The sequence below is a fragment of the Miniopterus schreibersii genome (genome assembly GCF_964146895.1).
Source record: "Miniopterus schreibersii genome assembly, chromosome: 11".
NCBI classification, from domain to species: Eukaryota; Metazoa; Chordata; class Mammalia; order Chiroptera; family Miniopteridae; genus Miniopterus; species Miniopterus schreibersii.
The window spans coordinates 29,797,909-29,819,090 of NC_138111.1; the positions used below are offsets into that span (position 1 = coordinate 29,797,909).

The following is a 21,182-nucleotide window of genomic DNA, read 5'->3' on the forward strand; positions in this document are numbered from 1 at the left end:
CACTGTATCCCCACTTTTCTCAGGATCTCCATTGACTATCAACCTGGCTTAGCTTGAGTAACTGAGCATGTCCAAAGTCAGAAGAAAACAAACAAACAACCAACCATCTAATGGACATTGTTACCTTAGTCATTTCATTTATATAATCAGTATTTTTTAATGATTTTCCATCACCATACAAGGAAAAAACACACAATTCTGACTCACTATCAAAACACAAATGCCCAGTGTATAAATTTATAATTCAGTATTTAATCTTCCGTTAACTTAAAAATACTGGATTAGGAGGAATCAAACAGCCTGAGATCTAATTCTGTCTTGACCACCTGCTAACCTGCTAGTCACATGATCTTGGGTAAGTCCCCAAACCTCTCTTAGTCTCAGTTTCCTCACCTGGAAAAAAGGGGTAATAACTTTTGCCCAACAGACCCTACAGAATTAAAGTGAGCACCTTTTGTAAGACAGCAAAACAGCAAATAGAGACTATTATTAACCTTTCCCTAAAGTGCAGAGGAAAATACACAACATATTCCAGTCAGATAATGTTCCTTTTAACTTCACGTCTATCTGTTTTGCAATATTGTTACAACAGAATGCTTTATCTTGAAAGTCATTGCCCTCTAATGCATTATGAAACTACTTCTTGTGTACATAAAACCACCAGGAAGGATATTCTTTGAGAAGAAAGTTTTGCTTCATTATATTTTAGTACTTGTAAAAGATTCAGTTTAAGTATTATCACCAAAGTTTTATATCTACTTTTAGAAGGAAAAGGATATATGAAATATGCTCAACTCATAAAAAAAGTAGTTCATGTTAAAACTATACGGTATGCTATTTCTCACCCATCACATTGGCAAAGTGTAAACTCTCGAAGAAACAGTCTGTTGAACAGATTTTGGGAAAACAAACAATTTCATTCACTACTTGTGGGTACAAAATGGTACAATTCCTATGGAGGGGGATTGGGCAATACCTGGCAAAACTACATACGCATTTACCCTTTGGCCTAAAATCCCACTCCTAAGAATTTACCCTGAAAATACACCTCTAACAGTACAAGAAAACACAGGCACAAGGTTTTTCATTGCAGAATTATTTATAATTGCAAATACTGAAAACACCCTAAAGGCCCAAACACAGGGGTTTGGTTGAATAAACTATATTACATTTACTTAATGGAGTACCAAACAGCTGGAAAATTTTTTAAAACAATATGCACAACCCAAGGACACAGGCAATGGTGAGGAGAGGGCCTGGGGAGGAGGATGGGACAGGGTAGAATGGGTCATTGGGGAGAAAAAGAAACATCTGTAATATTTTAAACAAAAACAAACAATAAAAAATTTAAAAAAAGAAAGTTTCTATGAAATGACATACACTGACTTCCATAATACATTAAGTGAAAAAAAAGATACTAAAGATTATATGTAGTATGCTACATTTTGTATATATTTATATAAACACATAAAATATATATTTATTCATTTATTTTTAAAAACACACCCAGAAAAGATAAACATGAAACAAATGAATTTGGCTACCTATGGGGGTGGGGGAAATAGAAGAGATAGAAAGGGGAACTGTTTGAATATGGTGTTTTATATAGTTTTGGATTTTGAACCATGTTAGCATTTTACATATTCAAAAAATAAAATTAAATCAAAAAGATTTGGGGTGGTAGAAACACCTACAATTGCAAAGAAAAAAGAATTAACAAAATAAAATAAAACCCTTTTAAACATATTCTGATTATACACTTTCAGTGGGATATATTCTAAGGACAAAAAATATCTTGAACTTTACTTGGTATGCCTGTTTTGGGTAATGATGTGGGGAGGCAGTTCCAAAACCGCTGTGTGTATATTGCAGGACTGAGCAGATGAGAAACTATACTGATGTTCTGAGGAAGCAGGGAGTTCACTACGGGAGAGCAAAGACACAAATATGGAATGGTGGAAGGGGAGGAGGAATCCCATCCTACTGAACTGGGTATCAATTAGAGCTAGCATTAGGAACTGACGGCTTTTAAAACATGTTTCCTAGTTATGCCCATTGAGAGGACCTAAAAGCAATTTCAGCTGAGAGCAATGAGTACTCATGGTACCCAGGTCTTGCTTTCCAAACAGTATTTCCCAAACCCTTTAGGAAAATGCCTAATTTCAAGGTGAACCTGGAGCATCTTGAGCCAGAAACTAGGGAAGTGTTCAAAATTGAGGATGATATGTCAGAGATATAAAAACCAGTTTAAGAGGCTGCCACTTGCCAAATATGGGACAATTTGGCCATCAAAATAGATAATGACAAGAACGGATTATAACACACTTAATAAAATAGAATCTATGAGTCCACCACGTGGATATTAAAGAGAAATTTTAAAGAAATTGGGAGAAGGAAAAGCACTCCTTTATATAATAATGCCAACTAATAGCCCTAGCCGGTTTGGCTAGTGGTTAGAGCATCAGCCTGTGGAGTGAAGGGTCCCAGTTTGATTCTGGCTCAGGGCACATACCTTGGTTGCAGGCTCGATCCCCAGCCTGGTTTGGGCACTTGCGGGAGGCAGCCAACTGATGGGTCTCTTTCACATCGATGTTTCTCTCTCTTTCTCTCTCTCTCTTTCCCCCTCCCCCTCCTCTCTCTCTAAAAAGCAAAGGGAAAAAAATCCTTAGAGGAGGGGCAAACAAGATGGCTGAGTAGGTAGCAGCTGTACCCGCCACCTCCTGCAACCACATCAAAATTACAACTAAAATACAGAACCACCATCACTCAGCCTCCTGAGATCTGGCTACACAGAAGCCCCACAAGCAGGGAACTGAAGCAGCACCGACACTGGGAGGAGGGGTGGAGACACAGGCGGATCAGGGCTGAATCCTGGAGACGCGGCCACAGGCCCACACCCGGCGCTGTGGGTTAAACCCAGGAGGGACATCTCAGGGGCGGAGGTTTCCTGGAGGAGGGGTCCCAGCCCCACATCAGGCCCCCAGCCCAGGGCTCCAGGGCCGGGAAGAAAAATTCCCATAACTCCGAGCTGTGAAAACCAGCGGGGACTGTCACTGAGGGTCATGGAGGCTGCGGGAGCCTCAGGCAGCTCCTCTTAAAGGGCTTGCACATGGACTCACCCAGACGCACTCCCTCTAAGCCCCAGCGCCCGGCAGCAGCTTGAAAGGAACCTGGGAAACTTGGGGAGGAACTAACCGGCCTGGAATAGGGGCGAGAGGTGGAGGGGAAGCTTTTTCCCAGACAGAAGAGCTGGCAGAGGCCATTGCTCCTTTGGTGAGTCCTCCCCGCACACAGCCGGCAGGCAGGTGCCATATCTAAACCTCCAGCACCTGACTCACATCTTTGGCCCCGCCCCGTGATTCCCGGAGGCCCCGCCCCTCCCCACCTGCAGGCTCATCCAGGCCATTTCCAGGGGCTTTTCTGTGCAAATGGTCTCTCAAATCTTATGCTTAGGACTTTATTAAAATCTCTCAAATAAGCAGCATCGGGCTCCATATGGCTTGATAAGTGGCCCCAGGCCTGGCACTAGCGGCAGCCTGCACTGGCTCATAGCTTGGCCTCTCCTGGACAATGCCAAGCCCAGCACAAATAACAGCCAACTACAGTTTGCTGAGTAGCTCATGCTGGGTAGCCCCGGGCAAGGCACTGGCAGAGGCTGACTTTGCACCTCCAGGGAGGCCCCAGACAGTGCACCTGATGGTCAGACTCGACCACGCTGGATTACAACCCTACCACATCCACAAGTGACACACTCAAGGGGCACACTGGGTGAACACCAAAGCTCCACTGAAGTAAATCCTGCTCCATAGGGGTGTCTCCAGCACAGCAGCTCTTTGGCTGTAGTTGCAGCTGGTCCTCACATCTGATTGGCCTGGGGTCAATTCCTCCCAGGGACACCAACAGCAACCGAGGCTCAACTACAACAGGACAGTGCACACAGCCCACACAGGGGAGCACCTAGAAGGCCCAGCTCAGGTGACTAGGGAGGCTGAGCCACTGGACCCTACACGACACCTATTACACAAAGCCACTCTACCAATTCCAGGAGACACAGCAGCTCTACCTAATACATAGAAACAAACACCAGGAAGCAGCCAAAATGCAGAGGCAAAGAAACATGTCACAATAGAACAGAAGAAATCTCTAGAAAAGGAACAAAATGAAATAGATCCAAGCAAGCTACTAGATACAGAGTTCAGAATTACAGTTACAAGGATGCTCAAGCATATTAGTAACAGTATTATGAAAACAACTGAGAAAATTGATGACATAATAAAGTACCAATTAGAAATGAAGGCTACATGAACTGAAATGAAGAACAATTTACAGGGAATCAACAGTAGAGTAGAGGACGCTGAGAATAAAATCAGCAATTTGGAACATGAGGAAACAAAAAACACCCAACCAGAAGAGCAAAAAGAAGAAAGAATCCAGAAATATGAAGACAGTATAAGGAGCCTCTGGGACAACTTCGAGAGGCCCACTATTTGTATTATTGGGGTGCCAGGAGGAGAAGAAAGAGAGTAAGAAATTGAAAACCTACTGGAAAAAATAATTACAGAAAACTTCCCCTACGTGGGGAAAGAAACAGACTTACAAGTCCAGGAAGCACAGAGGGTCCCAAACAAGAGGTACCCAAAGAGGCTCACAGCAAGACACATCATCATTAAAATGCCAAAGGTTAAAGACAAAGAATCTTAAAAGCCGCAAGAGAAAAACAATTAGTTACCTACAAGGGAGCAAGGGAGCACCCATACTACTGTTAGCTGATTTCTCAACAGAAACTTTGCAGGCCAGAAGGGAGTGGCAAGAAATATTCAAAGTGACAAAAAACATGGAACTACAACCAAGATTGCTCTACCCAGCAAAGCTATCATTTAGAACTGAAGGTCAGATAAAGAGCTTCACAGATAAGAAAAAGCTAAAGGAGTTCATCACCACCAGACCAGCACTGCAGGAAATGTTGAAGGGTCTTCTTTAAGAAGAAGCTAATGAACAAAACAATCTGACAACTAAATAGATCCAGAGACATCGACGCATGCAACAGACTATCATGTTTCAGAGGAAAGAGGGAAGGGGGGTGGAGGGTGGGAAGAGATTAACCAAAGAAGTTATATGCATATATGCATAACCCATGGACACAGTCAATAACAGGGTGAAGGCCTGGGGAGGGGGTGGGAGTGAGGTGGAGGATGTCCACTGGGGAAAATGGGACACCTGTAATACTTTCAACAATAAAGATAAACTAAAAAAATATATGACAACTAATAAATATAGAAGGGATGACAGAAATGGAAAGTCACCATTTCACAACTACCATAGCAATATTTGATTCCAGTAGTTAATCATTAATGGGTTCTTAAGCCACTGGTAGAAAGATGGGGGACAGAATATTCACACAGCACAAAGCATCACATCACCACAAGTTATTCATTAATTACAAAGGGGGGAAGTGAATCTTTATAATGGAGAAATGTAGTAGATAATACCCTAACCAAACGATCAAACTTATCATCATTAAAAAAACAGTCACATCATATGTCCTCTGTTGTGATACACTGAGAGGTGTGATACAACATCGCTTATGTAGTATTCCTGCCAAAAATGTTTAACCTAAGTCTAACCATGGGGAAGCAATCAAACAACTGAAAAAGAATGGGGCTGTCTGGACGCTTCCAAAATGTCAACATCATAAATGAAAAAAAATTGGCAACTTGTGCTACATTAAAGAACACTAAAAAACAAACCAACAAACAAAAAAAACAACATGAAAATGTATGAAATGTAATGTATGAGAAGTTCACCTAAAAACTTTTATCCTACTTAACTTACTTGCTCTTAAGAATTATGTTTAAATTACTTATGAAAACTTCATCATAACAAGTTATTTTTATTACTGACAAATTTTGTAACAGAGATAACGAACTTATTTGACTAGTAAATCCAGGTAGAATAGTTGTTTATCTGTGTTATATTCAGTGTTGATAACTCTACAGACATGTCTATTTTAATTAAACTAACAAACTTAAACTAGCTTTTGTTCACTAAAGACTTTCCTAGATTATGTAAACTTCAAAAAAATGGGTTAGTCTCTCTTTCTGTGAGAGTTTAGAATGCCCAATCCTTATAAACACTTAACCAACCCAATTAAATAGAACTGTTTTAGCAATATCTTCCAGAGGTAGAAAAATACCACATATTTAATAGACACAGAGGAGGACACATTCTCTATGCATTTTCAGGCATACTTGAGATTCTATGTGTCCTTGAGAAGAATCCAGGTGCCAAGGAAAACAGATGGTGAAGTAGCCAGGAGCCTGCCAGAACTGGAGGAAAGTAATGAAGCATCCATGCTGAAAATCACCTGGGAGTTGCTGCTAGATCTGAAGAGGGATGCATAGTGCCCTCAAGTGCAGGGTGGGTCCAAGTGAGCAACAGTAAACCACTGGAGACTTACTAAGTTGAGAAGACTAACCATGAGTTCATGAATCTCAGACCTCAGCATCAGAGAGTGAGCAACAGGGCAAAGAAGACCACCCAAAGAACCTGTGCATGGGTACCCAGGGACACTTCTTTCCAGTCATGTGACTCCAGGTCATCACATCTCCACATGGCATCCAAGGGAAGTAGAGAAGGAAATCTGAACAATGGGGCATGTATTCAAAAGAGAGCAAAACATCAAAGATACGATTTAAAAGACTGAGATATGTTAACTGGCAAGTTAAAATTTCTCCCATAGTTCCCAAAAGGGAGTAGGGCTCCACAGGAAGATTAGGTCAACTTTAGGGGGAAAAGTACATTCATCTAAGCTGAGCTTTACATTTTTAATTTTAGGACATTTGTTGCCTTTACCATATTTTTCAACACTTTAAGAACTGGGATACTATGTCTGCTCTCACATATCAGGCACTCAACATTTATTGAAAAAAATGAAATAAATTATTATAACTAAATGGCTAACTCTAGAACAGCAAAGTCTAGGTTTTAATTATTAGAGTACACTAGGCTCACTGACTTTCCCAAGATTTTCCTTGAAACCATGCACTGGAAATAAAATTATTTCACATCACAAAATATATCTTAGGTTGTAAATATAAAGTCCTTTAGTAATTTAAAAGATTCTTTAGCAGGCAGAAGCAGGAGATTCTGTTAGTCCTTTGCAATTCCTCAAGCCACAGAAGTTAGAAAGGTCCAGTCCAAGCCTGACCTGGTGGAAGGGCTTCGAAAGTCTGCATATGGAGAGCTGCCCAAGGGTCCTGAGGGGTTGCTTCCCTCCTGGTACTACACTGTAGTTCTTCTCTGTCCTCTGCCCTCCATGGGGCAGATGAAGGAGCAGCTGTCTCTCCTCTGAATAGGTTGATATCTGACTCAAAGTTCTTTGAAGATCAAACATCAAAATTCTAAACACATATTTTTCAATTTTCCCACTCATACCCTAATTAATAAGAAAGCCAAAATGTGTTCCAAAGTCTAGAGACAAAATTTAATAGACACAGAATGAACACTGCTGGCTGCTATCCATTCTCACCATCGTCCTTCCTAAAGGGACCCAGATTTTATTCCATATCCCATCCGCCCTCGTGTAACTCAAGTGCCTCCAAGCAAGTTGACCCCAACCCCTGGCTCCAAGGGTGAGCCTGATGGCCCAAGACATGGTTCTCAACTGGCAGTGATACTGCCCTCCCAGGGACATTTGGCAATACCTGGGGATATTTTTTTATTGTAACTACTAGTGGGAAGGCATCTACTGGGTAGAGGCCAGGGACACTGCCAAACATCCTACCATGCACAGCCCCCCACAACAAAGAATTATCCAACCCCCAAATGCCAATAGTTCTGAGGTAGAGCAACTCTGATCTAAGGTTAATGGCAACCAACTTTGCGAAGCCTCTGACCCAGTTAAGGATACTAAGATGTAAAATGAAGTTTGCAACAGTTTCTTAGAAAGTTTGTCCTGGCTTCCAGAGGCTGCCTTCTCTTCTGCTGAACATTATGGTGGACAGATATGAAGTCAGCAACTGCCACTACCACTGTGCCACTATAGATCAGAAGATGCGGCCCACATACATAGGAGGGCAATGGAACCTACACCATCCCTCTAACCTCTCAGTTTTGGGAGCCAATCAATATTCTCATTGTGTAAGCCAGTTTAAATTAGGTTTTATATCAAACTCAGCTGTATGTACCCTAACTGACTCAAAGAAGTATTCTAACTCAATTATCTTAGAAATTTTTTTTAGCCCGGCCAGGCGTGGCTCAGCAGTTGAGCATCGACCTAGGATCCAGGCGATCAGGGTTTGATTTCCGGTCAGGGCACATGCCCGGGTTGCGGGCTGCAGCTGATCAATGACTCTCTCATCATTGATGTTTCTCTCTCTCTCCCTCTCCTTCCCTCTCTCTGAAATCAATAAAGATATATTTTTTTTTAAAAAAAGAAATTTTTTTTAAAAAGGAAGCAAGCCATTATGAGGATGTTGAAAAGTCTAGGCAGACAGTGAAAGGGGAAAGAGGGTAGAATATTTTCAAGTTTCTGAGTTGATTTTCCATGCCATTATAAAATTAGACATCTGTAAGAATACGAATACATCTTAATGAGAGAGAGAAATCAAATGTTAAAGAACATTGCCGTAGAGCCTGGCTTGTCCTCACGGATGAAAAAGAGGTTCTGTAATAAAACTAACCAAAAGTAACCTCACAGGGTGATCCGATCACAAATTCCTAACTGGGCAAGGTGATGGTGTGTATTACATGCCAGGCCCATAAAAGGTTTATCCTTGCCGTAAGCAAGTCCTATTCATTGTTTTTGTGCATCTAGATTAACACACTTGAAAAGCCTCTTTTTCAGACCCCTGGGAAGCATAACCACCCTCAAGGAAGCACATTTTCTTTTTAACTATCCTGAAATCCAATCATGGAGATTTCCCTGCCTTGCTTTCTTTCACATTCATGTACTAATCTTCTTTACACTCAACTCTGTAATCCCAAATGTATAAAAGAAACCGCAAACTGTCATTCTAGGGAGCATTTTCTCTGTTGAGATCCTGCATCCAGAGGTATCCCGTTTAGCTCAAATAAATGGTTACAAAAATTCTCCACAAGGTTGGGCGTTCTTGCATTGACATCCTGCATCTTTTATCATTCCACAAATATTTCTAGAGTCTACCATGAGCCAGGTAATGTTCTAGGTCCTAGAGGACATACTGATAAAATAGGCAAGTCTCTGCCCTTGTTGAACTTATATTCTTGTGGTGAAATACAGACAAGAAACAAATAACCATGACAAATAGATAAGTGACATAGTGCTACAAAGGGTATATGGTGCTACAAGGGAAAAAAAAAATAGACCAGGTGAGGGGGATTGGGAAGGCAGGGGACAGGGTGGTAGACAGCAATTAAAATAGTAAGAGTTGCTCTCATTGAGAATGTGTGCAAAGGTTTGAAGGAGATGAAGGTATGACCAATACAGATACCAAAAGGAGGGAAAGAAAGCATTCTACGTAGAGGGAATAGCCAGTACAGTGCCCTGAGGCCAGAGATTCCCTGCCGTGATGAAGGAATTGCAAGAAGGCTAGTGTAGCTTGGGTGGAGTGAGTCAGAAGACTAAGGAGTGAGATCAGAAATAAAAGGAGGGGCTTTGTAGCCAATGCAAGGCCTTTGGCTTTTACTCCCAAAGGAATGAGCAACTGAGGGATTCTGAGGGGAAAATAGTAATCCAGCTCAGAATTTGAGTTTTCTGGCTATAGTGTTGAGAATAGAGGACTAAAGTATAGCTGATGATTACGCAATGTCTCGAGGCCATGGCGGTGACTAGCAAACCGTTGGGAGCTGCGGAAGCAGTGAGGAGTCATGGGACCCTGGGTGTAAAGGGGGAGCCAATATAATTCACTAATAAAGTGGGTAGAAAGGACTAAGGTAAAACATTTTTTAAAATGGCTGACAAAGCAATGAACAAAACTCCTGCACTTCTGCCTTCGTGGCCCTACAGGAAAAACAGCACTGCCAAAGTATTTGCTAAAGGTTAACTTGTCAAGAGGTGCCAAATGTTAAGCTTCTGGTTCAAGAGAAATGACGCATTGTAACACATGGAGCAAACACCCCAAATTGTTGGAAATACGTCCAGACCGAGAAGCAATCACCACAAAGATTCTGAGAAACTTAGTATTCCTTCCAGTAACATTAAAAAATAAACCAAAAGAAACAAACATCAAACCAAATTTTTCAACTGAATTTTAAGGGTCCCAACGACCAATTTAAATTGCTGTTGCAGCATAATATAGACAGAAAGAGGTTTATTAACTGTCAATATCATTTGAATAGTATTGCATCTTTTTTTAGAGCCTTATTTATCCTCAAGATGAGTCCTGTTAAGGAACAAAATTCAGCTGGGTAAATCTGAAGCACTAATTGGTTTATTAAGTGATTCATGAGTCAGGTAGCATCCCATTAGCAACTCGAAGGGCACTGCAAGGAGTCTTAAAAAATTGGAGGTTGTTTTAGGCAGAAAGAGGGTGGGACAAGAAAAGTAAAAGGATGGATTATTTCAGGCAAGGTCAGCTTCCCTTAGGGAAAGGCAGAAGGGGTCTTACTGGGCAGATTACCTCACTAATGCAAATCAGGAATTTCCAAAATGATTGGATTAAAATTCCACTCCTGGGAGAGGCTGAAACTGTAATTAGGTTACGTATTAAGTCTTGGTGGGGCTTACCACAAGTGACTGCATTTTGAGTCTGTTGTTTCTTTCTTAAAATCTTAAAATCAAGTTTAGAATAAGTTAGGTTTTCAGAAACACACTGAAGAAAGAGCAAGTAAAAAACATTTTATACCCTTAAAAAGATGGATCTTCTACTACTGCTCCTCTAGAACTTTTCCTAAACCAGTTCTTATGTTCAAGAATTACTCCACTGGGTGTGCCAACGCTACTGTCCCACAATAAATATAATCATGTATCACCACGTTCTCTTTGGACTCTATTAAAAGCCACTGTCTGCCTGTCAGATTATTGACTTGATTCTCATGTATTTTCAGAACCAAAGCATCTAGATATAGCATTACACAAAAGTTGTACCAACATGTTCTAAAACACCTCTAAAGTACAGATTGTTAAAACAGACTTCACCTCATTGGGTTTGGATTCCAGCAGTGCCATTTGCTTTACCATAAATGCTATTTCCCCACCCTTAAAACGGGGACTATTTCCTAGTGGAGCTGTTTGGAGGATTAAATGACTCAATAATACCTGTAAATCCCCCAGACCAGTGCCTGGTAGTAGCCAGTGCTTATGTGTTCACAATTACTTTAAGGCCAAGGCGTTACAGAGTCCCGTGAATTTAAATGTTTTAAAGCAGAGATATCAAAACTGTCACATTTCCTCAACACTCCGGGGTGTTCGCTGGTTCCAGGTGCGCAATCTTCGTCCAAAAATTCGAGTACCACGCCTCCTGATCATCCTTTTCGATTACACTTACTCTTCAAAACACCATTTTGTTTTGTTTTCGTTTAAGTAAAACTAATACGTACACAATCTAAGAAAAAAGCAAAGCATTTCCCTTAACCATACTGAGAGCCGGGTGAACAGCGGATGCGGAACGCTGGCATTTCTACAGGGTAGGTAACTAAGACCTCCCTGAGATCCTACATCACTCGGAATTACCGGGAAAACAGCAAGAGCGCCATGAGGCCTCAGCCAGCAGCCAGAGCACCGAGGCGCGAGCCGAGCCTCCGCGCCTACCCCGGCCTGCGGCGCCCGGACCGCGGGCTCCGCGTCTCTCTCGGAGAACCAGAGGTTTCCTCCCCACGCTTCCCCGGTGCTCTCACAGCCTAGGAAAGAGACGAGACCAGCCCGGAGACAGGAGGGACCCGGCACGGACGCCCCCAGCCTCTTTGGACACCCGACCTGCGAGGAATTAGCGCACCGCGGCGGCCCCGGCGCCGGAAGTGGGCGGGGCGCCGCGTGGGCGGGGGGCGGGGCGGCGGGCGGCCCTTCGGGAACGGAGCGCGTTTCCGGCGTGAGCAGCGGCGCTCTTCGGCGGGGGCACCCCCCCGTCACCCAATCGCGCACAATGAGACAGCGCTGAGCGCCGGAAGTGGGGCCGAAGGAAAACACGGAGAGGGAGCCCAGCCGGGACCGAAAGAGGCGGAGGGCCGCTGTGGAGGTGGTGAGTGTTTCAGCGTCTTCTCGCCGCGCCCCTCCCAGACTCGCCTCCGGGGTGGGTCTCCCTGGTCTCCAGATTCGAGGGCGGGCCCCGCCCAGGAGTTACGTTGGCCTCATCCTCCGCCGGCCTCCTGGTCCCAGTGGCGAGGACCGGGAAGCCCCCAGGCCAGCGAGGACTGAGCACTCGGGTTCGAGCCCACATCTTCACTTTATGTCAGACCCTGCGAGGGCCGAAGAAGAAGGGATTTGGGTGGAGGCACTCGGCCTCGGCACCCTGGCCAGCCGGGGGGACCTCGGAACCCATCAAGGAGGTAGGTCACTTCCTGCTTCCTGGTACCCGATGGTTTCGTGGCCGGGAGTCCTGGGGACGCTTCCTCTTTCTCCGCCTCCGGTCCCAAAGGGTGGAAACTGAGGCTGGTCGGGGGTGGGGCGATCAGATGGTGGTCGAAGAGGGAAAATTGCAGTCTGTGACAAAACCAAACTTGTTTGGGGTTGGAGAATGGGGACTGGGAAGGGTAGCTGATGATGTTTCTTGGTCGGAAACCCCGCCCCTTTGACTAGAGCGGAGCCTTGGTGGGGCCTCCGTAGCCCAAGTGATCGAAGCCTGTCGTTCTGAATAGTGGTGAGATGAGCCGAGGTCCCGGGCTGCGGAGAAGGGACGGAAAATTGGACTTACGAGATGTGCTACGTTCAGAGAAAGATTCGGTTGCTATGTATAACACTTAAAAGTAATTGTCAACTTTTTTTTTAAAGACTTTCGGGAGTTTTCTCACAGTATAGGCTTGGGATGACGGTTGTTTCAAGAGAATCGCATTTGTCACATAGGTAAAACTTGGGAGAGTAACATTTTTTATACTACAGTTCTCGAGACTATAGGGAGCTTCCCTTAGTCACAGATTTAATCTTCGTGTTAAATAGTAAGTACTAATTATCATGAATATCATGGGACTATGCCTCCTAACTTCATCTAATGTAATACACGGATTATTGGAATGTGATAGAAATTAGGAAAAAGAGTTTCTTATATGCTTAAGGCTTTTGAGCATCTGCGCAATACATGTGTGGTATTTTGTACATTTGGTATGATATCTTCTTAAAGTTTGATTTTTACCCAAAATGCTTTCTTTCAGGTGCAAAGTAAGAAAACTGAAGTCAAGGACCATGGGAGATGCAGCAAAACCTTATTTTGTGAAGCGTGCTAAAGACCGAGGGACTGTAGATGATGAGGATTTCAGAAGGGGTCATCCTCAACAAGATTATTTAATAATGGATGATTATGCTAAAGGCCATAACAGTAAAATGGAAAAAGGTCTTCCCAAGAAAAAAGTAACACTAGGGAACTATGGGAATACCCCCAGAAAAGGACCATATGCTGTCTCCAGCAATCCATATGCATTTAAAAACCCAATTTACAGTCAACCTGCTTGGATAAATGACAACCACAAAGATCAGAGTAAGAGATGGTTATCAGATGAACTTGCGGGCAATTCTGAGAGCTGGAGAGAATTCAAACCAGGACCTAGAATTCCTGTTATAAATCGACCAAGAAAAGACTCCTTTCAAGAAAGTGAGGATGGATATAGGTGGCAAGATGGAAGGGGCTGTAGAACTGTAAGGCGACTATTTCATAAAGACCTGACCAGCCTAGAAACCATGTCAGAAGTGGAAGCAGGAAGCCTCGGTAATGTGTTACAACTTGTCAGTTTACAACCCAGTCAGCAGTGTCTTTTCTTTTCATCCAAATGAGTTTTATTTTTAGCAATGAAGTTCAAATTTTTCATAGTTTCTGCTTATTTAATGTTATTATTTTAAAGATTGCAGCTGTGATATTTGGGCAACTTCAACACTTGTGTATATTGGTTCCTTTAAAAGTTTTCTTTGCCACAAGGCTCATTTTACTTTAGTAAACATATTTCCTGTTGGTGCTTTTTACAGAAGAGGGTGATCATATATATCCTCCAGGAGACTATATCATAATTTCTGAGTAGTGTGTATATAATTTCTAAATTACATATCAGTTTTGTATTTGAATGAGTGTGTCCATAATATAAGCTTTTAAAAAATCTTATTTAGTGTAAAAGCACAATGTAGACTGCATATATCTCCTGCCACAGAGAGATAGGAGGGTAGTCCAAGATTTTTCTTTTTTTCTTCAAAAGTGAGTATGGAAAATAGGTTGAGAGACGTTAAGTTTAGAAAGTCAGAAATACAGATACAAGCTTTGCCTTTTAGTTTCGGTAAAACCAGACCCCTTTTCTGAGTACCCTTAGTGCTTGATAATAATTGCCCCAAAGCGATTATACTTTTTTCTAAAAGGTGAGTAGATTTTGTCCATGTAGCAGTGATATCTATAAACAGGAAAATTGTTTTAGTTAATGGGCAATAATTACTGAAATGAAGTAAAGTAATAAATTTGAAGGAAAAATAAAACAATAGTATTCAGTCTGAAAATGCAAAGTATGCTTAGAAAATTATACTTGGAAAAATGGGCTATTACATTTGTTGACTTGTAAGCCTTTTTTAACGGCCATATAGAATGGGTTGCGAACTGGCCAGCACTTTTAAAGTTTGTTGTTGTTGTTGTTTTTAATTGAAAGGCATGTAGGCAATGTTGGCACTTTCTAGGTCTCCAGAGGACCTTTCCTTCATGTTCCCTCTCAGTGGTCAGCGTGTGCGTGTGTGCATGGGTATGGGTGTGTATATGTATATTACCTGTAGGACATTTTTGACCTGAACATTTAGAAGACTTAGGAGAAAATCATGTTTTATCTTTAGGGGGTCTTATGAAAGTATAAAATGGGAGAAAAGGTGTTATTTTACTTTTTTTTTTTTTAATAGTAAAATCAAAAGAAAATGCTTTGAATCAAATAGCCAAAACAGAATGAGGTATTAGAAAGGAATCAAATAGTAGGGAGAGATAAAATCATAGTCTTGTAAAGAACTTGAATGGTCAGATGCAGTTCTCTGTCCTGATATATCAAAGATAGAATCACAATTTTGCAAAGCAGGCAGCTATGGCTCAGAGAGGTTAAATTCATCCAGATTTGTTTATGTAGAATGGTAGATGAGGAAACGAAACTGAAATCATGTACTGTGCTGCTCTGGCTGATAGCGTCACTGGACCTGACATCTGACAAAGGGAAACTGAACATGTATTGATAATTTCTGGGCTTTCAATTTGTGTTTTTCTTTTTAAAAGTTTGTGTGTTTTTAATTATTTATATTTCGCTGTGTCCAAGGAACATGGACATTAGTTACCAATAGTTGGTCTTTTAGAAAAGAAAATTTGATCTTGAGCAGCATTATAAAAAGAAAGATTTATAGATCAAATTTGCGACCAGAAAGATATTAAAAGGGACTGTTTAAACACCAAAAACCTCTGATATGTATTTTTGTTTAGTCTTAAAAGAAGTTGATTTTAAGTGGTTTTGAATAGGAAATCCATCTTTACTGTCTTTTTATTGAAAGCACTCCAAAAGCTCCCATGCTTTCTCTATATGAAATATAGGTGTGTGCTTTCACAAATGCTTCAGTCTCTATCCCTTGAAAATCTTCAAACAGGAAATATTCAGCTTTGGTATAACATTGCTTACTGTAGAGAGAAATTTAGTTTAAAGTATAAACTTCGCACTGCACTCAGATTCTTAAAAAGGATCTCATTAAAGGAACTGAAATTTTCCTGCAATCAAAAGTGTCCTAGTAAGGAAGGGTCTTATTAAATGGTGTGAGAAGATGTAATGAAATTATCTCGAGTTGCTTTGTTTTTAACACTGTTCTTCAGTTCTCCATCACCACTTGCACTTCATCTCTCAAATATCCTAGATTGCCAATTTAACGTATTTAGGGCAGTGCTGTTAATGACCTTAGCTGGAAAACATCCACTCAAATACTCATATCCATTGTGAATGGAACATGGTCCATATGCAAATAAAATACGGGAAACTTAGAATATTTTATATAGAGAACTCATATTAGAAAAACACCTGGGATAAGCCAGGTAGGTAGTCTACCTTAAGTAATTATGGGAATTTTTTAGCAATACCCAGCTTTGCCTTCCAAGATTCCCAGCAGGGAGATTTTATTTGATCATTTTTACCATACAGGCCTTTGAGACTCAGTTCAGAAGGTTATATTGCCTTATCAGTTCTGGTCTGTTCTAGATATGAAATGGTGTGCTGCAAGAAGGGATTTTAATTCTTTTTAGTTTTTATACTGTTACAAGGCTGAACTTAAGAATTTCATCTGTGCTTTAATCTTTGTTTCAAACCCCCTTACTTTGAATTAGTACTGTTTCCCTAGACAAGTTACTTATCTTCTTGGACCACCATTTTCCCCACCTGTAAAATGGGGATAATTTCAGCGTCCATGACAGGATCACTGTAGGGAGTAAATGAAGCAGTGCACACAAACTGCCTGCATTGCACTGTTGAATAATTAAATACTCTATAATAGTAGCTGCTGTAATTGTCATCATCAGACAAAATTTCTAAAGCCACCTACTTCCCTAAAAAGAATAAGGAATTAATTGTGTTCTTTGAAGGGAAATTGAAGTCATTCTTTCTAGAAAATGATAGCAAATTTGGTTATATTTTGAAGCCTTTGTGATCAGGAGAGAGAGGAGGGGTTAAAAAATAAATCTGGTCCCATATCAGTGTTTTGTGAACTAATATGGACTTTCCTAGTGGGTATTGCTCATGTTGGTATAAATCTCTAATGAGGGTTTGCTTAAGTAAGAAAGTTCCATCCTGAATACTGAAACCAGATGCAGTTATTTAGAGTGGAGTTTGTAATGATAAGCAGATTAGATGAAAATAGACGCACCTCTAAAGTAATAAAGGAGTGATTATCTCCATAGTTTAGGCAGACCAAGAGCACTGTCCTTACAAGGTATGGATAGTTTCATTGGGTGTAGGGGGAGTATTTAAAAGCAAGTATTAAGGTTGGCTGATTTTCTCTTCTAGTGACTACTTACGTTTTACTATTTTGTTTGGTCCATTTTGATTGCTTTTTAAAAAAACAAACTGTATTTGTCCTAATATTTCTTCAATTCTATTTAATTCTCACTGTAGTATAGAAGCTGTTTGCAGAATTTCATTATATTCATCTTATGGTAGTTTAAGCACAATGCTTGCTAATTTTTCTTTAGAACTGTTGGTAATAGCTGTTTTAAAGTAAAGGTCCTATACTTCCCTTTTCTGACAGAATTTTTTTTCAATCAACTGATTAATTGTAGCTGCTGTACAAGTAATAAGTTCCACTGGAAACTTGACAGGAATTGCCTCATGCAGAGCATTGCAGTAGGTTTCTATTTTCAGACTAGTTATTGGTAAGCCATTTAGAAACTATTCAGTCCATTTATCACAATTTTAATTGGAGAAATTAACTTTAATCACATGTGTTAGTAATAGCTTCATTTTCAGAACTTGATAGAAGTTATCAAAGCTATTTAAGACAATCTTTAGTAAAGCAATCCCACAATCATCTTCAGTTTCACAGGTTGAAAAGTTACAAGTTTTTTTAAAAAACAACAGATTCATTTATTGTAAGGATTCTAGAACCATCAGCACAGTCTATAAACAAATTAATTAGTCTGTACCTGCAGAAAACTTTTAGTTCAACTGCTAATTGTTTCTTTCCTTTGAAATGGGCTCAGTGTGCATGCCATCAAAGAAGCTAAAATGAAAGTAAAAATAAAATGGGAAATAGTTGTCCTTAGTAAATAAAATTTTGACTTAAACTTCTTTATATTAATGGGGGTGGGAGGATTATGTGAAGACTAAATTTACAACTAGATGATGGGGTTTCGCTCCAGATAAGAATGTAGTTGATTTCTGAGTTCTTTGGAGATATATTTATTGTTCATCTTCGCTCTGTTGATATTGTTCACTTATAAAAATGAAAGCAAATGTGGATAGTTTTCATAATAATAATAGGTATACTTACAAGTATGCTAGAATATAGTAGATATATGTACATTATAGATTATGATATATTAGAATTACAGGTATACTTACCTTCAGAGGATAATTTTTACTGTTGCTTGAGTGTATGCTCAACAGTATACCAGGAAGAGATGATAAAATCAAATTGTATGGTTAAAGTAGAATTCCTTTTAAGTTTCCCCCCCCCAAAAATGATTTCTATGGGTTGATGTATGTAGATGAGGTGCTTAATGAGTATTTAGGCATTCTATCCATGGGAGAGCGCTATCCCTTTCCTTTTGCTCTGTGTTCAGATGTCATTCAGATATTACATGATTTCATTAATAAATATATAAATTCTGCTTTTTAGTCAATGCTATTATTTAATATTGCCAATAATATTTTTCCCCTAACTTAAGAAGACATGAAGCAGAAGTCCAGACCTAGGAAGCCGCGGAGGACGAGAAATGAGGAAAGTGAACTGGACGGAGACTTGGAAGGCCCTGTGATTGACGAGTCTGTGCTTTCACCGAAGGAGCTCCTGGGTTTACAGCAGGCTGAGGAGCGATTGAAAAGGGACTGCATTGACAGGCTGAAAAGGGTAACATCGTTTATTTGTTAGTTAAAATCCTTGCTTTGTTTAAACTATGTTAGCAGTTGGGGATATGTGCTTTGATGAATTAGATATCCTACTTTGGTTATTAGTATTGAAGCACTACAAGCTACAAGTGCTAGTCAGTTTGATTTGATGAATTACTGAAATAAAAATAACTGTTAGGATAGTGATGAAGAGTGACTAACATATTAACAGTTTTAAAAGTGGAGGGGAAATCGTCTTCTGGCTAATTTTTGTTGACCTATAGTTTTGAGGATATATATCTATAAATCTCTTCAAATTATAGCGACCAAGAAACTACCCTACTGCAAAGTACAACTGCAAACTTTGTGATGTTTTCATTGAATCCATTGCATTTGCCCATAAACATATCAAAGAGAAGAGGCACAAGAAAAACATTAAGGTAAGTTTAATGTAACCAAAATAAATGTTTACCTGTCCGTTGACTTCTTTGTGACTTTCCTCTCCTTAATAACTTTACTGCTTATGTTATTAAATTCATTTTACCAAAAATACTTTATGCTGGTCAGATATGTTTTGCTGAGTAGCCTTGTAAATTTCCTTAAGGACAGTATGAAGATGAAGTCGTTGATAGGACTTAAGGATATGTTGTTATGCAGATAATAATAAAAATAATTTGTCATTGCTGTTTTTATGTTGTTTTTTGGCACTTTTCCTATTCTTGCCTTCCCTCTATTATCATTTTATGTGCTTGAAGAAATGTGTTGTATTTGATAACGTGAAGACTAACACAGCTAAAGTGAAAGGGGAGACTAAGAAAAATATTTCAGAATATTCTACATTGTGTTCTCAAAAAATGGTAGAAGGTTGAAAACGTGTGACTCATTATTAATCTCAACATTGATTTTAAAAGGAGAAGCAGGAGGAAGAGTTGCTCACTACGTTACCCCCGCCTACACCCTCTCAGATAAATGCAATTGGTATTGCCATTGACAAAGTGGTACAGGAATTTGGCTTACACAATGAGAACTTGGAACAGAGACTAGAAATTAAACGTATCATGGAAAATGTGTTCCGACACAAGTTATCAGGTATTTTCTAGATTTGTTTTTCTATTTAGCTACCTAAAAGTACTTCAGTCATTTTTCCTAGTAGTAATAATTTTCACCTAATAGTTGATTTGCCATATCCTGAAACTCTTAATTTTTTGCAGGTTTTTGTTTTTCCTGGCTTCTCCCACGGTAGCAAAGACTTTTACATGCATTGTCATTAAATCTGTCTTCATTACGAATTTCATTATGTGCATGTACTTAAATGAAATGCCCTGTGTTATTGGGGCATTATGGGACTCTTGTGTATATATTTGTTTACCTTTCTACATACTTAAATTGACATCATATTTTGAGTTAAAATAAAGAGAAGTATCCTGGAGTCATTTTCAGGTATCAGTGTCCAAAAGAGGTTCTATTTAACCACACTTAAAAGATTTACAATATCTAAAATGAGCTTTGCAAACTAATTTGTAATAGATTTTATGTACTGTTGAATTCATTTTTCATGTTATGTCTGTGGAGCCATGGAAAACCATATTTATGGAAGTTCCACAAGTGATTCTAAACCACAGCTAGGGTTGAAATCACTGTTTAAATTATTACCATATTACCCATAGAACCATTTGTTCCACTGAAAGATCATTACATGTAGTATATCATTCATATTCATATATGCTTTCATAAAAATAAAGGGGTGAGAATCTGCTCATTTCATCATATGGGTATTTCATCCTTTATGTTGTAATTTTTTCCATAGACTTTCATTGTAAAATTGAATGGGAAACTGTTATTCAGTACACTGTATTTCATTGTATTTTTTCATGGGAAACCCGTAAAGCCCAAAGAAATCACTTAACCTGGGGGGGAAAAAAAAAAAAACCTACAGAGTTCCCTGATGAGAAAGGATACATTTTTGGCACAATAGTGGTAAAATATTGAGGGGAAAATGCCATAAATTAATACAGGCAGTACATGTATATGCACACATTTTTCTCTGAAAAGTGAATCAATCACATGTTGCCTAGCATTTTAAATTATGTCAGTCAGTTATATAATTATTTTTCAAAAGTTTTCCTAAAGGGATTATATTGTGTTAAATGTTTTTTTGTTTATAATATAGTGAGTATTCATATTAAAATAACTTTATGCTGAAGGTCATTGCTATGATTATTGGTTTACAGAAACACAATCTTTATAATAAATTACACCTATGTGGCCTTTCTAAACAAAAGTTAGGCATTTCTTTTTGACTTTCACATTTCAACATTTAAAACATGAGCCCTGGCCAGCTTGGCTCAGTGGTTAGAGCATCAGCCTCCAAACTGAAGGGTCTCGGGTTCGATTTTCAGTCAAGGACACATAACCTGATTGCTATTTGATTTCCAGGCCCTGGTCAGGGCATGTGTGGGAGGCACCAATCACTGTCTCTCCCTGCCCCCCCCCCCAAAGTCAATGGAAAAAATATCCTTGGGTGAGGATTT

General features: G+C 39.9%; 1 protein-coding gene and 1 long non-coding RNA gene across 13 annotated transcripts in view; one reads left to right on the forward strand and one right to left on the reverse strand.

Moving 5' to 3' along the window:
- Nucleotides 1-2,933, reverse strand: part of LOC308563618 — a 57,659-nt gene extending 54,726 nt beyond the window's left edge. The window contains exon 1 of one of the 3 annotated variants that reach the window (XR_013999796.1): nt 2,513-2,921. This is a non-coding gene — a long non-coding RNA (uncharacterized lncRNA). Of the gene's footprint in view, nt 1-2,512 lie in introns of all 3 variants that reach the window. The other 2 variants (XR_013999797.1, XR_013999798.1) reach the window with 2 other exon arrangements.
- A 9,046-nt stretch (nt 2,934-11,979) lies between these two features.
- Nucleotides 11,980-21,182, forward strand: part of TUT7 (terminal uridylyl transferase 7) — a 51,495-nt gene continuing 42,292 nt past the window's right edge. For 3 of the 10 annotated variants that reach the window (XM_081152104.1, XM_081152111.1, XM_081152107.1), the window contains exons 1-5: nt 11,984-12,462; nt 13,282-13,832; nt 18,492-18,673; nt 18,975-19,091; nt 19,563-19,740. In XM_081152104.1, coding sequence (XP_081008230.1) covers nt 13,313-13,832; nt 18,492-18,673; nt 18,975-19,091; nt 19,563-19,740 — 997 coding nt within the window. In that variant the 5' untranslated portion in view covers nt 11,984-12,462; nt 13,282-13,312. Of the gene's footprint in view, nt 12,463-12,792; nt 12,880-13,281; nt 13,833-18,491; nt 18,674-18,974; nt 19,092-19,562; nt 19,741-21,182 lie in introns of those variants that run through there. The other 7 variants (XM_081152112.1, XM_081152108.1, XM_081152113.1 and 4 more) reach the window with 5 other exon arrangements.